The 16,606-nt window shown below is 47.1% G+C and overlaps 1 protein-coding gene across 1 annotated transcript in view; it reads left to right on the forward strand.

The window, feature by feature from the left end:
- The window catches only part of RNF40 (ring finger protein 40), a 58,642-nt gene that overhangs the window by 31,880 nt on the left and 10,156 nt on the right, over positions 1-16,606 (forward strand). The window contains exons 15-19 of the mRNA XM_064401833.1: positions 49-497; positions 2,430-2,547; positions 3,550-3,699; positions 5,899-6,111; positions 12,297-12,422. Coding sequence (XP_064257903.1) covers positions 49-497; positions 2,430-2,547; positions 3,550-3,699; positions 5,899-6,111; positions 12,297-12,422 — 1,056 coding nt within the window. The remainder of the gene's footprint in view (positions 1-48; positions 498-2,429; positions 2,548-3,549; positions 3,700-5,898; positions 6,112-12,296; positions 12,423-16,606) is intronic.

Raw genomic sequence — 16,606 nt, forward strand, 5'->3', positions numbered from 1 at the left:
TGGCTTAAAGGGGCGTGGCCTCTGACTCCGCCCCTTTTTCTCCTCCAGCTCCGCCTCCAGGCCAGCGGCGCCCCTCCCCCACCAAGCCCCGCCCCTCCCCCGCCCCCTCCCCCCTCCTCCTCCTCAGGCCCCGCCCCCTCCTCAAGCTCCGCCCCTCCCCCTGAGGAAACCCCGCCCCCCACCCAAGCCCCGCCCCCTTCTGAGGACAAAGAGGGCGTGGCCTCCTCCGGCCCCGCCCCTTCCCAGGAGCCGCCCCCCAAACCCGCCCCGCCCCCGCCCAAGGAGGAAGAGGAGGAGCCCCCAGGCCCCGCCCCCGCCCCGAGCCCCGCCCCCTCCCAGCCGCCCCAAGCCCCGCCCCCTCCCCGGCCCTTGGCTCCGCCCCCTCCCCGGCCCCGCCCCGAGCGGGGGGCGGGGCGGGAGCGGCCCAAGGGGGCGGGGCCTGAGGAGGGCAAGAAGAAGGACTCGGAGGTGCTGAAGCAGCTGAGGGCGGAGCTGAAGTAAGGGATATGCAAATGAGATGCTAATGAGGGCGGGGGAGGGGCTGGGGGAGGGGCCATTGGGGGTTGAAGGGAAGTTTTGGGGGGATTTGAGGAGATTTTGGGGGCGCTGGGAGGGGTTTGGGGGTGTTAATTGCATATTTATGCAAATGAGGTGCAAATGAGGGATGTGCGAGGGTTTGGGGGAGGGGTCCTGAGAGTTTTGGCGGGAATTTTTGGAGGAATTGTGGGAAATTTGGGCGGGATTTGGGGTTTAAGAAGTGTGAAATTGGTGTTTAACGAGTTTGAAATGGGTATTTATGCAAATGAGATGCAAATGAGCTGGAAATGGCCACCCGGAGAAGCAGAAGGAGGTGAAATCTGGGGTCGATTTTTGAGGGCAAATTCTGGGGTTTTTTGTGAAATTCAAGAGGTGGAGCCAAATAAATGGGCGTGAGGTTTCTGAATATGCAAATGAGATGCAAATGAGGTTCAAATATTTATCAGGAAGGCACAGGAGAACCAGAAGGACATGAAATCTGGGGTCGATTTTTGGGAGCAAATTTTGGGGTTTTTTGTAAAATTAAATGGGTGGAGCCAAAGGAAGGGGCGTGAGGTTTTCTGATTATGCAAATGAGATGCAAATGAGCTGGGAATGGCCACCAGGAAAAATAGGAGATGAAATCTGGGGTTGATTTTTTGAGATTTTTTTGGACCAAATTTTGGGGTTTTTTGTAAAATTAAATGGGTGGAGCCAAATAAAAGGGCATGAAGGTTTTTGATTATGCAAATGAGATTTAAATGAGGTGGAAACACCCACCAGGAAGGCGCAGGAGAACCAGAAGGAGATGAAATTTGGGGTTGATTTTTGAGATTTTTTTTGAGCAAATTTTGGGGTTTTTTTGGTGAAATCAAAAGGGGTGGAGCCAAATGGGCGTGAGGTTTTTATTATGCAAATGAGATGCAAATGCCCGCCAGGAAGGCGCAGGAGAACCAGAAGGAGATGAATTTTGGGGTCAATTTTTGAGAGCAAATTTTGGGGTTTTTTGTAAAATTAAAGGGGTGCAGCCAAATTCATGGGCATGAAGGTTTCTGACTATGCAAATGAGATGCAAATGAGATTTAAATGTCTATCAGGAAGGCGCAGGAGAACCAGAAGAAGATGAAATTTTTGGGTCAATTTTTGAGGTCGTTCTGTGTCAAATTTTGGGGGTTTTTGCAAAATTAAATGGGTGGAGCCAAAGGAAGGGGCATGAGGTTTTCTGATTATGCAGATGAGATGCAAATGAGCTGGGAATGGCCACCAGGAAAAATAGGAGATGAAATCTGGGATTGATTTTTTGAGATTTTTTTTGAGCAAATTTTGGGGTTTTTTTGTAAAATTAAAGGAGTGGAACAAAATAAAAGGGCGTGAGGGTTTTTTGAATATGCAGATGAGATGCAAATGAGATGCAAACACCCACCAGGAAAGCGCAGGAGACCCAGAAGGAGATGAAATTTGGGGTCGATTTTGGGGATGTTTGAGGGCAGATTTTGCAGTTTTTTGTAAAATTAAAAGGAGTGGAGCCAAATAAATGGGCATGGGTTATCTTATTATGCAAATGAGATGCAAATGAGCTGGAGATGGGCACCAGGAAGGCGCAGGAGAACCAGAAGGAGATGAAATCTGGGGTCAATTTTTTGAGAGCAAATTTTGGCGATTTTTGTAAAATTAAATGGGTGGAGCCAAATTCATGGGCATGAGAGGTTTTGATTATGCAAATGAGATGCAAATGAGCTGGGAACGCCCACCAGGAAGGCGCAGGAGAACCAGAAGGAGATGAAATTTGGGGTCGATTTTTGAGGACAAATACTGGGATATTTTGCAAAATTAAAGGGGTGGTGCCAAATAAATGGGCGTGAGGGGTTTTGATTATGCAAATGAGATGCAAATGAGATTTAAATGGCCGTCAGGAAGGCGCAGGAGAACCAGAAGGAGATGAAGCTGCTGCTGGACATGTACAAATCGGCCCCCAAGGAGCAGCGGGACAAGGTGACGCTGATGGCCGCCGAGAGGAAGAGCAAGGCCGAGGTAATTAGCGCTAATTAACGCTAATTAGCGTGGCATTAACGCCATGGGGCGAGCTCGTGAAGAGGCGCCTCCTAACGAGGGGTTAGGCGTTAATTAGGGGCTGGGCAAGGTGAAAGTAGAGGTGAAATATGTGTAATTAGGTGCTAATTAGTGCTAATTAAGCTAGAAAATAAGAGTGTATGTGGATAATTAGATGTTAATTAGGCAAAATCATTAAATGTAAATGTTTAGTTGTTAATTAATTAATTAACCAGCTGGAGGAGCTGGAAGTGATGTTCATTCCCATGGGTTAATGACCTAACAATGGCTAATAAATGACCAATTAATGGTTAATTAGTGGTTAATTAGTGAGCAGTTAATGAATTAATGAGCTGGAGAAGCTGCAGGGGCGCTGGAGGAGCGCGAGCGCCGCCAGTCCAAGAATTCCTGGTCATCACCATGAATTAATTAACTAAATAATGACTAATAAGTGACCAGTAAATGATTAATTAGTGACTAATTAACTAACTAACAGTTAATTACTAAGCTGGAGGAGCTGCGGGGGCGCTGGTGGGAGCTGGAGGAGTGCGAGCGCCGCGAGTCCAAGAATTCCCGTTCATTCCCATGGGTTAATAACCTAAATAATAACTAATAAATGACCAATTTATGACTAATTAATGATTAATTAGTGATTAATTAATGAGTTAAAGGTTAATTACGCAGCTGGAGAAGCGTGAGCGCTGTGAGTCCAAGAAGCTGCCGTTCATTCCCATGCATTAATGACCCAAATATTGATTAATAAGTGCCTAATTACTGATTAATTAATTAATTAACGATTAATTGCCCAGCTGGAGGAGCTGCGGGGGCGCTGGCGGGAGCTGGAGGAGCGCGAGCGCCGCGAGTCCAAGAACTCCTGTCCATTCTCATGGGTTAATGACCCAATAATGACTAATAAGCAGCTAATAACTGACCAATAAATGCTAAATTAATGGGTAATTAATTAGCTAATTATTAATTGCCCAGCTGGAGGAGCTGCGGGGGCGCTGGCGGGAGCTGGAGGAGCGCGAGCGCCGCGAGTCCAAGAAGCTGGCGGACGAGGAGGCGCTGCGGCGGCTGCGGCTGAGCGAGGAGCAGATCGAGCACCTGCAGAGGAGGCTGGCGGCAACGAAACAGGTGAGAGAGGGCACACCTGGGCACACCTGGGGCACCTGGGCACACCTGGGCACACCTGGGGCACCTGGGCACACCTGGTACAGGTAACGGGCACACCTGGGCACACCCAGAGCAGATCGAGCACCTGCAGAGACAGCTGGCGGCAACGAAACAGGTGAGACTGGGCACACCTGGGCACACCTGGGCGCACCTGGTACAGGTAATGGGCACCTGGGGGCACCTGGGGCAGATTGAGCACCTGCAGAGGAGACTGGCGGCCACAAAGCAGGTGAGACTGGGCACACCTGGGCACACCTGGGGCACCTGGCACAGGTAATGCGCACCTGGGCACACCTGGTACAGGTAACGGGCACCTGGGCACAGGTAATGGGCACCTGGGCACAGGTAACGGGCACCTGGGGGCACCTGGGCACACCTGGGGGCACCTGGGCACACCTGGGGCACCTGGGGGCACCTGGGCACACCTGGGGGCACCTGGGCACACCTGGGTACAGGTAACAGCACAGCTGGGCACACCCAGAGCAGATCGAGCACCTGCAGAGGAGGCTGGCAGCCACCAAACAGGTGAGAGAGGGGCACACCTGGGCACACCTGGGCACACCTGGGCACAGGTAACGGGCACCTGGGATACACCTGGGGGCACCTGGGCACAGGTAACGGGCACACCTGGGCACACCTGGGCACAGCTGGGGGCACCTGGGCACAGGTAACGGGCACACCTGGGCACACCTGGGCACACCTGGGCACAGGTAACGGGCACACCTGGGCACACCCAGAGCAGATCGAGCACCTGCAGAGGAGGCTGGCGGCCACCAAACAGGTGAGAGAGGGCACACCTGGTACAGGTAATGGCACACCTGGGCACACCTGGGGTACCTGGGCACAGCTGGGAGCACCTGGGCACACCTGGCACAGGTAACGGGCACCTGGGTACACCTGGGCGCACCTGGGGGCACCTGGGCACACCCAGAGCAGATCGAGCACCTGCAGAGACGGCTGGTGGCGACCAAACAGGTGAGACTGGGCACACCTGGGCACACCTGGGCACACCTGGGCACACCTGGTACAGGTAACGGGCACCTGGGGGCACCTGGGCACACCTGGGTACAGGTAACGGGCACACCTGGGCACACCCAGAGCAGATCGAGCACCTGCAGAGACGGCTGGCGGCCACGAAACAGGTGAGAGGGGGCACACCTGGGCACACCTGGCACAGGTAACGGGCACACCTGGGCACACCTGGCACAGGTAACGGGCACACCTGGGCACACCTGGGCACACCTGGGGGCACCTGGTACAGGTAACGGGCACCTGGGCACACCTGGGCACACCTGGGGGCACCTGGGCACACCCAGAGCAGATCGAGCACCTGCAGAGGAGGCTGGCGGTGACCAAACAGGTGAGAGAGGGCACACCTGGGCACACCTGGGCACAGGTAACGGGCACCTGGGCACACCCAGAGCAGATCGATCACCTGCAGAGACGGCTGGCGGCCACCAAACAGGTGAGAGAGGGGCACACCTGGGCACACCTGGGTACAGGTAACAGCACAGCTGGGCACACCCAGAGCAGATCGAGCACCTGCAGAGGAGGCTGGCGGCAACGAAACAGGTGAGACTGGGCACACCTGGGCACAGGTAACGGGCACCTGGGCACACCTGGGGGCACCTGGGCACACCTGGCACAGGTATCAGGGCACACCCGCCCCTCGCAGCAGCCATATTGTCCGATTCCCTAACGTCGGCCATCTTGTCCCATTCCCTGCTGGCAGCCATCTTGTTTCATTCCTTACCATCAACCACCTTGTCCCGTTTTCCGACGTCGGCCATCTTGTCCCGTTCCCTGACGTCGGCCATCTTGCCCCATTCCCTAACGTCGGCCATCTTGTTTCATTCCTTACCATCACCCATCTTGTCCCGTTTTCTGACGTCGGCCATCTTGCCCCATTCCCTAACGTCGGCCATCTTACCCCGTTTTCTGATGGCGGCCATTTTATCCCGTTTTCCGACGTCGGCCATCTTGCCCCATTCCCTGACGTCGGCCATCTTGCCCCATTCCCTGACGTCAGCCATCTTGCCCCATTCCCTAACGTCGGCCATCTTGCCCCATTCCCTGACGTCGGCCATCTTGCCCCATTCCCTGACGTCGGCCATCTTGCCCCGTTCCCTGACGCCGGCCATCTTGCCCCCCCGCCGGCAGGAGGAGGAGGCGCTGCTGTCGGAGATGGACGTGACGGGCCAGGCCTTCGAGGACATGCAGGAGCAGAACCTGCGGCTGCTGCAGCAGCTGCGCGAGAAGGACGACGCCAACTTCAAGCTGATGTCGGAGCGCATCAAAGCCAACCAGATCCACAAGCTGCTGCGCGAGGAGAAGGACGAGCTGGCCGAGCAGGTGCTGGCCCTCAAGGCCCAGGTCAGCGCCTTCATTACTCCTTAATTAAGTTTTAATTATATTTTTTTTAATTTATTTAAGTTTTAATAATTATTAATAGACGTTTATTAGTTATTAATAGGGTTTATTAGTGGTGTATTAGGTGTTTCTGGGCTTGCTCAAGGTGCTCAAGGCACAGGTGAGCCCCAAAAAATCATTAATTTGTCACTAGTTAGTATTAATTAAGTGCTAATAATTATTAATAGCTGTTTATTAGTTGCTAATAGGGCTTATTAGTTGCATATTAGGCGTTTGTGGGCAAGTGCTGGCCCTCAAGGCCCAGGTGAGGCCCCCAAAAAATCATTAATTAGTCATTAATTAGCTACTAATAATTACTGATTAAGTTCTAATAATTATTAGTAGGTGCTTATTAGGTACTGATAGGGCTTATTAATGGCGTATTAGGCGTTTGTGGGCGTGCCGAGCAGGTGCTGGCCCTCAAGGCCCAGGTCAGCTCATTAATTACTCCTTAATTAGTCATTAATTAGTATTAATTCGGTTTTAATATATGTTAATAGCTGTTTATTAGTTATTAATGGGGCTTATTAATGGTGTATTAGGGGTTTGTGGGCGTGCCGAGCAGGTGCTGGCCCTCAAGGCCCAGGTCAGCGCCTTCATTAGCCGCTAATTAATCCCTAATTAGCATTAATTGAGTTCTAGTAAGTATTAATAGCTGTTTATTAGTTATTAATCGGGTTTATTAATGGTGTATTAGGGGTTTATGGGTTTACTCAAGGTGCTCAAGGCACAGGTGACCCCCAAAAAATCATTAATTAGTCATTAATTAGCCATTAATAATTTCTATTAAGTTCTAATAATTATTAATAGCTGTTTATTAGTTGTTAATGGGATTTATTAATGGTGTATTAAGTGCTTGTGGGTGTGCTGAGCAGGTGCTGGCCCTCGAGACCCAGGTCAGCTCCTTAATTAGTCCTTAATTAGTGTTAATTTTTAATTGTATTTTTTAATTTATATAAGTTTTCATAATTATTAGTAGCTGGTTATTAGTTATTAATACGGCTTATTAGTTGCATATTAGGTGTTTGTGGGCTTGCTCAAGGCCCTCAAGGCCCAGGTCAGCTCCTTAATTAGTCCTTAATTAAGTTTTAATTATATTTTTTTAAGTTTATTTAAGTTTTAATTATTATTAATAGTTATTTATTAGTTATTAATAGGGTTTATTAATGGCGTATTAGGCGTTTGTGGGCGGGTGCTGGCCCTCAAGGCCCAGGTGAGGCCTCCAAAAAATCATTAATTAGTCATTAATTAGCTACTAATAATTACTTATTAAGTTCTAATAATTATTAGTAGGTGCTTATTAGGTACTGATAGGGTTTATTAATGGCGTATTAGGCGTTTGTGGGCGTGCCGAGCAGGTGCTGGCCCTCAAGGCCCAGGTCAGCTCCTTAATTACTCCTTAATTAGTGTTAATTAGTATTAATTAAGTTTTCATAGGTGTTAATAGCCAGTTTATTAGGTATTAATAGGGTTTATTAGTTGCATATTAGGAGTTTCGGGGCTTCCTCAAGGCCTTCAAGGCCCAGGTCAGCTCCTTAATTACTCCTTAATTAGTACTAATTAAATTTTAAAATTTTTTAATTTATGTCTTAATAATTATTAATAGCCTGTTTATGAGTTATTAGTAGGGTTTATTAGTGGTGTATTAAGTGTTTGTGGGTGTGCTGAGCAGGTGCTGGCCCCTCAAGGCCCAGGTGACCTCCTTAATTAGTCTTTAATTAGTCATTAATTGTTATTATTTAAGTTCTAATAATTATGAATTGCTATTTATTAGTTATTAATAGGGTTTATTAATGGTGTATTAGGCACTTGTGGGCTTGCTCAAGGCCCTCAAGGCCCAGGTGAGCTCATTAATTAGTTCTTAATTAGTCCCTAATTAGTATTAATTAAATTTTAATTTTTTTTTTTTTTTTAGCTCTAATATTTGTTAATATATCTTTATTAGTCATTAATAGGGTTTATTAATGGCACATTAGGCGTTTGTGGGCGGGTGCTGGCCCTCAAGGCCCAGGTGAGGCCTCCAAAAAATCATTAATTAGTCATTAATTAGCCATTAATAATTATTAATTAACTCTTATTAATCATTGATAGCTATTTATTAGTCATTAATAGGGTTTATTAATTGTGTATTTGGCGTTTCTGGGATTGCTCAATGCGCAGGTGAGGCCGCAAAAATAACTTATTAATTATTATTAACTAATTATTTAATAAAGCTTTAGTGGCCATTAATGATGATTTATTAGTAATTAATAGGAATTAATAATGGTTTAATAGCAATTAATGGATGAGCAAAGCAGGGGTTGGACCACAAGGCCCAGGTGAGGCCCAAAAAAATCATTGATTAGTCATTAATTAGTCATTAATTGCTATTAATTAAGTTTAAATAAGTATTAATAGCTTTTTATTAGTAATTAATAGGGATTAATCATGGTTTAATAGCAATTAATGGATGAGCAGTCAGGTGTGGGACCACGAGGCACAAATGAGGCCCTGAGATCATTAATTAGCCACTAATTAGGCACTAATAGTGATTAATTACTGTGTGGCAGTGATGAATGGGGTTAATTAGCGGCCTAATAATTGCTAATAGCCATTAATGAGTGATTAATAATTGTTAGGAGGCATTAATGGCGCTTTAATGGCTCTTAATAATTTTAAGTGGTGATTAATAGTGATTAACTAGTGCTTAAAAACTAATAATAGCCATTAGTGATTAATTAATAGTTATTAGTTCCGTTAATGATGTTTGGATAATTATTAATAGTCATTAATGATTATTAAGAGGTTATTAATGGCAATTAGTGCATCTAGAAGTCATTAATAGCTATTAATTAGTTATTAGTAATTGTTAGAAGGTGCTAATGATGCTTTAATAATCATTAATAACTGTTAATTATGTTGTTATTAATACTAATTAATTATTAGTAGTTAAGAGTTATAAATAAATTAACGATTTGTAAAACATTTTAATTATATTTTGATAATTATAAGTAGTTATTAATGATTTTATTAATGATTAATTGATTTATTAATAATTTAATGGTTTTATTAGTAATTAATAAGTTTCTGATAATCATTAATTATTATTAATGAGTGCCTAATACCCATTAATAGTTTCAGATTCTAATTATCAGCTAATAATGTTCTGCTTTCACTGATTAGTGGTTAATTAGTGACAGGTGCAGGTGGCACAGAAGCCCAAAAAGACTAATTAGTGCTTAATTAGCCCTAATAATTAGCTAATAATCACCTAATGATGGCTGAAACTGTGCCTAGCTGAGCCATTAATGACCCAATTTCACTAATTATAGATTAATTAGTAATTAATGACTGACTTGTGCGTGGCTGCAGCTGGAGCAGGAGCCCGAAAACCCCAATTAGTCCTTAATTAACTCTAATAATTGCCTAATAACGGCCTAATTTTGCCTAGAAACGCCCTAATTTCGTCTATTAATGAGCTAATTTCCCTAATTAGCGACTAATTATGAGCTAATTACCACTTTGGGCAGGTGGAGGCGCAGCTGCAGGTGAAACAGGATGTCAAAACCACTAATTATTCTTTAATTAATTCTAATAATTGCCTAATAACTGCCTAATTTTGATTAAAAACACCCGAGTTTTGTCTTTTAATGAGCTAATTTCACTAATTAGCGACTAATTATTGACTAATTACCACTTTGTGCAGGTGGAGGCGTAGATGTAGGTGGAACAGGAGCTCAAAACCACCAATTATTCCTTAATTAGTTCTAATAATTGCCTAATAACTGCCTAATTGTGCCTAGAAACGCCGCGATTTCACCTAATAACGCCCTAATTTCACTAATTAACCACTAATTACGGATTAATTAACGGCCCGGACAGGTGGAGGCGCAGCTGCAGGTGGAGCAGAAGCTGGAGGAGAGGGACCAGACCTTTGTTAGCTCTAATAATTGCCTAATAACGACCTAATTGTGCCTAGAAACGCCGCGATTTCACCTAATAACGCCCTAATTTCACTAATTAATGATTAATTATTAACTAATTAATGACCGGGACAGGTGCAGGCACAGTTGCAGGTAGAATAGGATGTCAAAACCACTAATTATTGCTTAATTAACTCTAATAATTGCCTAATAGCAGCTTAATTTTGCCTAGAAACGCCGAAATTTCAGCTAATAACGCCCTCATTTCACTAATTAACCACTAATTATGGATTAATTACCACTCTGTGCAGGTGGAGGCGTAGATGTAGGTGGATCAGGAGCTCAAAACCACCAATTAGTCCTTAATTAGCTCTAATAATTGCCTAATTACTGCCTAATTGTGCCTAGAAACTCCATAGTTTCAGCTAATAAAGCCCTAATTTCACTAATTAACCACTAATTATGGATTAATTACCACTCTGTGCAGGTGGAGGCGCAGCTGCAGGTGGAACAGGAGCTCAAAACCAGCCATTAGTCCTTAATTAGCTCCAATAATTGCCTAATAACTGCCAAATTTTGGCTAGAAACTCCATAGTTTCAGCTAATAACGCCCTAATTTCACTAATTAACGACTAATTAAGAACTAATTAATGATCTGGGCAGGTGGAGGCGCAGCTGCAGGTGGAGCAGAAGCTGGAGGAGAGGGATCAGACCCTCATTAGCTCTAATAATTGCCTAATAACTGCTTGTTTTTGCCTAGAAACGTTGCGATTTCGCCTAATAATGCCCTAATTTCACTAATTAATCACTAATTACTGACTAATTATCACTGCGTACAGGTGGAGGCACAGCTGCAGGTGGAACAGGATGTCAAAAACCCCAATTATTCCTTAATTAGCTCTAATAATTGCCTAATAACGGCCTAATTTTACCTAGAAACGCCGCGATTTTGCCTAATAACGCCCTGATTTCACTAATTAACGACTAATTATGAACTAATTAATGATTCGGGCAGGTGGAGGCGCAGCTGTAGGTGGAATAGGATGTCAAAAACCCCAATTATTCTGTAATTAACTCTAATAATTGCCTAATAATTGCCTAATTTTGCCTAGAAACGCCGCGATTTCGCCTAATAACGCCCTGATTTCGCTAATTAACCCCTAATTACTGATTAATTAACAGCTCGGACAGGTGGAGGCACAGCTGCAGGTGGTGCAGAAGCTGGAGGAGAGGGACCAGACCCTCATTAGCTCTAATAATTGCCTAATAACTGCCTAATTGTGCCTAGAAACTCCATAGTTTCAGCTAATAACGCCCAAATTTCATTACTTAACTACTAATTATCGATTAATTAATGACTTGGGGAGGTGGAGTCGCAGCTGCAGGTGGATTACGAGCTCAAAAAGACAACTTAGTCCTTAATTAGCTCTAATAATTGCCTAATAACGACCTAATTTTGCCTAGAAACGTTGCGATTTCGCCTAATAATGCTCTGATTTCACTAATTAATCACTAATTACTGACTAATTATCACTCTGTGCAGGTGGAGGCACAGCTGCAGGTGGAGGAGGAGCTCAAAAACGTGAACTAGTCCTTAATTAGCTCTAATAATTGCCTAATAACGGCCTAATTGTGCCTAGAAACTCCATAGTTTCAGCTAATAACGCCCAAATTTCATTAATTAACCACTAATTATGAACTAATTATCACTTTAGGCAGGTGGAGGCGCAGCTGCAGGTGGAACAGGATGTCAAAAACCTCAATTATTCCTTAATTAACTCTAATAATTGCCTAATAACTGCCTAATTTTGCCTAGAAACGCCGCGATTTCAGGTAATAACGCCCAAATTTCACTAATTAACCACTAATTACTGACTAATTATTACTCTGTGCAGGTGGAGGCGCAGCTGCAGGTGGAGGAGGAGCTCGAAACCATGAATTAGTCCTTAATTAGCTCTAATAGTTGCCTAATAACTGCCTAATTTTGCCTAGAAACGCCGCGATTTCGCCTAATAACGCCCTGATTTCACTAATTAACCACTAATTATGAACTAATTATCACTTTGGGCAGGTGGAGGCGCAGCTGCAGGTGGAACACAATGTCAAAAACCCCAATTATTCCTTAATTAACTCTAATAATTGCCTAATAACTGCCTAATTTTGCCTAGAAACGCCGCGATTTCGCCTAATAACGCCCTAATTTCACTAATTAACCACTAATTACGGATTAATTACCGGCCCGGACAGGTGGAGGCGCAGCTGCAGGTGGTGCAGAAGCTGGAGGAGAAGGAGCGGGGCCTGCAGAGCGCCCTGGGCGCCGTGGAGAAGGAGCTGAGCCTGCGCTCGCAGGCGCTCGAGCTGCACAAGAGGAAGGTGAGAGCGACACGTGTGTCACACGTGTGTAAATAGGGACCCCAGGTGTGTTCAGGTGTGTCACAGGTGAGCTGAGCCTGCGCTCGCAGGCGCTCGAGCTGCACAAGAGGAAGGTGAGCGCGGGGGGGACACGCGTGTCACAGGTGTGTAACACGTGTGTAAATAGGGACCCCAGGTGTGTCACAGGTGTGTCACAGGTGTGTCACAGGTGTGTTCAGGTGTGTAAACAGGGACCCCAGGTGTGTCACAGGTGTGTCAGGTGTGCCCAGGTGTGTCCAGGTGTTTCACAGGTGTGTCACAGGGACCCCAGGTGTGTCACAGGTGTGCCCAGGTGTATCCCAGGTGTATCTCAGTAGATCTCAGGTGTATCCCAGGTGTATGTAAATGAGTCTCAGGTGTATCTCAGGTGTGCCCAGGTGTATCCCAGGTGTATCCCAGGTGTATCTCAGTGGATCTGAGTTGTACCCAGGTGTATCCAGGTATATAAGAATGGATTTCAGGTGTGCCTGGGTGTATCCCAGGTGTATCCAGGTACACCCAGGTGTATCCCAGGTGTATCCCAGGTGTATGTAAATGGGTCTCAGGTGTATCCCAGGTGTATCCAGGTGTAACCCAGGTGTACCCAGGTGTCTCTCAGGTGTATCTCAGGTGTATCCCAGGTGTATCCCAGGTGTAACCCAGGTGTACCCAGGTGTCTCTCAGGTGTATCCCAGGTGTATCTCAGGTGTACCTAGGTGTGCCCAGATGTATCCAGGTGTATGTAAATGGGTCTCAGGTGTGCCCAGGTGTACCCAGGTGTTTCACAGGTGTACCCAGGTGTATCCAGGTGTATCCCAGGTGTACCCAGGTGTTTCACAGGTGTATCCCAGGTGTGCCCAGGTGTATCCCAGGTGTATCCCAGGTGTGTGTAAATGGGTCTCAGGTGTATCCCAGGTGTATGCAGGTGTATGTAAATGGATCTCAGGTGTATCTCAGATATATCTCAGGTGTGCCCAGGGTACTCACGTGTATCCAGGTGTATCTAAGTGGACCTCAGGTGTATCAAGGTGTGCCCAGGTGTATCCAGGTGTATTTAAATGAGTCTCAGGTGTATCCAGGTGTGCCCAGGTGTATCCAGGTGTATTTAAATGAGTCTCAGGTGTATCCAGGTGTGCCCAGGTGTATCCAGGTGTATTTAAATGAGTCTCAGGTGTATCCAGGTGTATCTCAGGTGTATCCAGGTGTATGTAAATGGATCTCAGATGTATCCAGGTGTGCCCAGGTGTATCCCAGGTGTATCTCAGGTGTATCTAAGTGGATCTGAGTTGTACCCAGGTGTATCCAGGTGTATCTGAATGGATTTCAGGTGTATCCCAGGTGTGTGTAAATGGGTCTCAGGTGTATCCCAGGTGTATCCCAGGTGTATCCAGGTGTATGTAAATGGGTCTCAGGTGTATCCAGGTGTGCCCAGGTGTGTCTCAGGTGTAACTCAGGTGTATCTCAGTGGATCTCAGGTGTATCCAGGTGTATCCAGGTGTATGTAAATGAGTCCCAGGTGTATCTCAGGTGTATCTAAGTGGATCTGAGTTGTACCCAGGTGTATCCAGGTGTATCTGAATGGATTGCAGGTGTATCCCAGGTGTGTGTAAATGAGTCTCAGGTGTATCCAGGTGTATCCAGGTGTATCCAGGTGTATGTAAATGGGTCTCAGGTGTATCTCAGGTGTGTCCAGGGTACTCAGGTGTATGTCAGGTGTATCTAAGTGGACCTCAGGTGTATCCAGGTGTGTCCAGGTGTATCCAGGTGTATCTAAATGGGTCTCAGGTGTACCCAGGTATACCCAGGTGTCTTTCAGGTGTATCCCAGGTACACTCAGGTGTGCCCAGGTGTACCCAGGTGTCTCTCAGGTGTATCCAGGTGCACTCAGGTGTATCCCAGGTGTATCTCAGGTGTATCCCAGGTGTATCCCAGGTGTAACCCAGGTGTCTCTCAGGCGGTGGAGGCGGCCCAGCTGGCCGAGGACCTGCGTGCGCAGGGCGAGCACGTGCAGGCGCGGCTGCGGGAGCTGCAGGTGTGCCCAGGTGTGCCCAGGTGTGCCCAGGTGTGTGTAAATGGATTTCAGGTGTGCCCAGGTGTGCCCAGGTGTGTGTAAATGGGTCTGAGGTGTGCCCAGGTGCACTCAGGTGTATCCCAGGTGTGTGTAAGTGGATTTGGGGTTTATCCAGGTGTGCTCAGGTGTAACTCAGGTGTATCTCAGGTGTATCCAGGTGTATCCAGGTGTGTCCAGGTGTATCCAGGTGTGTGTAAATGGATCTCAGGTGTATCCAGGTGCACTCAGGTGTATCCCAGGTGTATCCAGGTGTATGTAAATGGGTCTCAGGTGTATCTGGGTGCACTCAGGTGTATCCCAGGTGTATCTAAATGGATTTGAGGTTTATCCAGGTGTGCTCAGGTGTATCTCAGGTGTGCCCAGGTGTATCCAGGTGTATCTCAAGTGTACTTAAATGGATCTCAGGTGTATCCCAGGTGTATGTAAATGCGTCTCAGGTGTATCTCAGGTGTGTCCAGGGTACTCAGGTGTATGTCAGGTGTATCTAAGTGGACCTCAGGTGTATGCAGGTATATCCAGCTGTATGTAAATGTATCTCAGGTGTATCCCAGGTGTATCCAGGTGTATGTAAATGGGTCTCAGGTGTATCCAGGTGTATCCCAGGTGTACCCAGGTGTAACCCAGGTGTATCCAGGTGTAACCCAGGTGTGTTTCAGGCGGTGGAGGCGGCCCAGCTGGCCGAGGACCTGCGTGCGCAGGGCGAGCACGTGCAGGCGCGGCTGCGGGAGCTGCAGGTGTGCCCAGGTGTGCCCAGGTGTGCCCAGGTGTATCCCAGGTGTATCCCAGGTGTAACCCAGGTGTGCCCAGGTGTGCCCAGGTGTATCCCAGGTGTATCCCAGGTGTAACCCAGGTGTCTCTCAGGCGGTGGAGGCGGCCCAGCTGGCCGAGGACCTGCGTGCGCAGGGCGAGCACGTGCAGGCGCGGCTGCGGGAGCTGCAGGTGTGCCCAGGTGTGCCCAGGTGTGCGTAAATGGGTCTCAGGTGTGCCCAGGTGCACTCAGGTGTATCCCAGGTGTATGTAAATGGATCTCAGGTGTATGTCAGGTGTATCTAAATGGGTCTCAGGTGTATCCAGGTGTGCCCAGCTGTGCCCAGGTGTGCCCAGGTGTATGTAAATGGGTCTCAGGTGTGCCCAGGTGCACTCAGGTGTATCCCAGGTGTGTCTAAATGGATTTGAGGTTTATCCAGGTGTGCTCAGGTGTATCTCAGGTGTATTGAAATAGATTCTGGGTGTGCCCAGGTGTATCCAGGTGTGTGTAAATGGACCTCAGGTGTATCTCAGGTGTGTCCAGGGTACTCAGGTGTATCTCAGGTGTATCTAAGTGGGTCTTAGGTGTATCCAGGTGTATCCAGGTGTGTCCAGGTATATCTAGGTATATCCAGGTGTATGTAAAATGGATCTCAGGTGTGCCAGGTACACCCAGGTGTATCCCAGGTGTATCCAGGTGTATGTAAATGGATCTCAGGTGTATCTCAGGTGTATCTCAGGTGTGTCCAGGGTACTCAGGTGTATCTCAGGTGTATCTAAGTGGGCCTTAGGTGTATCCAGGTGTGTCCAGGTGTATCCAGGTGTATGTAAATGGGTCTCAGGTGTGCCCAGGTGCACTCAGGTGTATCCCAGGTGTGTTTAAATGGATTTGAGGTTTATCCAGGTGTGCCCAGGTGTAACTCAGGTGTATTGAAATAGATCCTGGGTGTGCCCAGGTGTGCTCAGGTGTATCTCAGGTGTATCCCAGGTGTATCCCAGGTGTATACAGGTGTATGTAAATGAGTCCCAGGTGTGCCCAGGTGTAACCCAGGTGTATCCCAGGTGTCTCTCAGGTGTATCCAGGTGTGCCCAGGTGTATCTCAGGTGTAGCTCAGGTGTATCTCAGTGGATCTCAGGTGTTTCCAGGTGTATCCAGATGTATTTAAATGGGTCCCAGGTGCACTCAGGTGTGTCCAGGTGTATCCCAGGTGTATCTAAATGGATCTCAGTTGTATCCAGGTACACCCAGGTGTGTGTAAATGGATCTCAGGTGTGCCCAGGTGTATCTCAGGTGTAACTCAGGTGTTTCTCAGTGCATCTCAGGTGTATCAAGGTGTATGTAAATGGG

This window comes from Passer domesticus, chromosome 33 (assembly GCF_036417665.1).
Source record: "Passer domesticus isolate bPasDom1 chromosome 33, bPasDom1.hap1, whole genome shotgun sequence".
In the NCBI taxonomy this organism is placed as follows: domain Eukaryota; kingdom Metazoa; phylum Chordata; class Aves; order Passeriformes; family Passeridae; genus Passer; species Passer domesticus.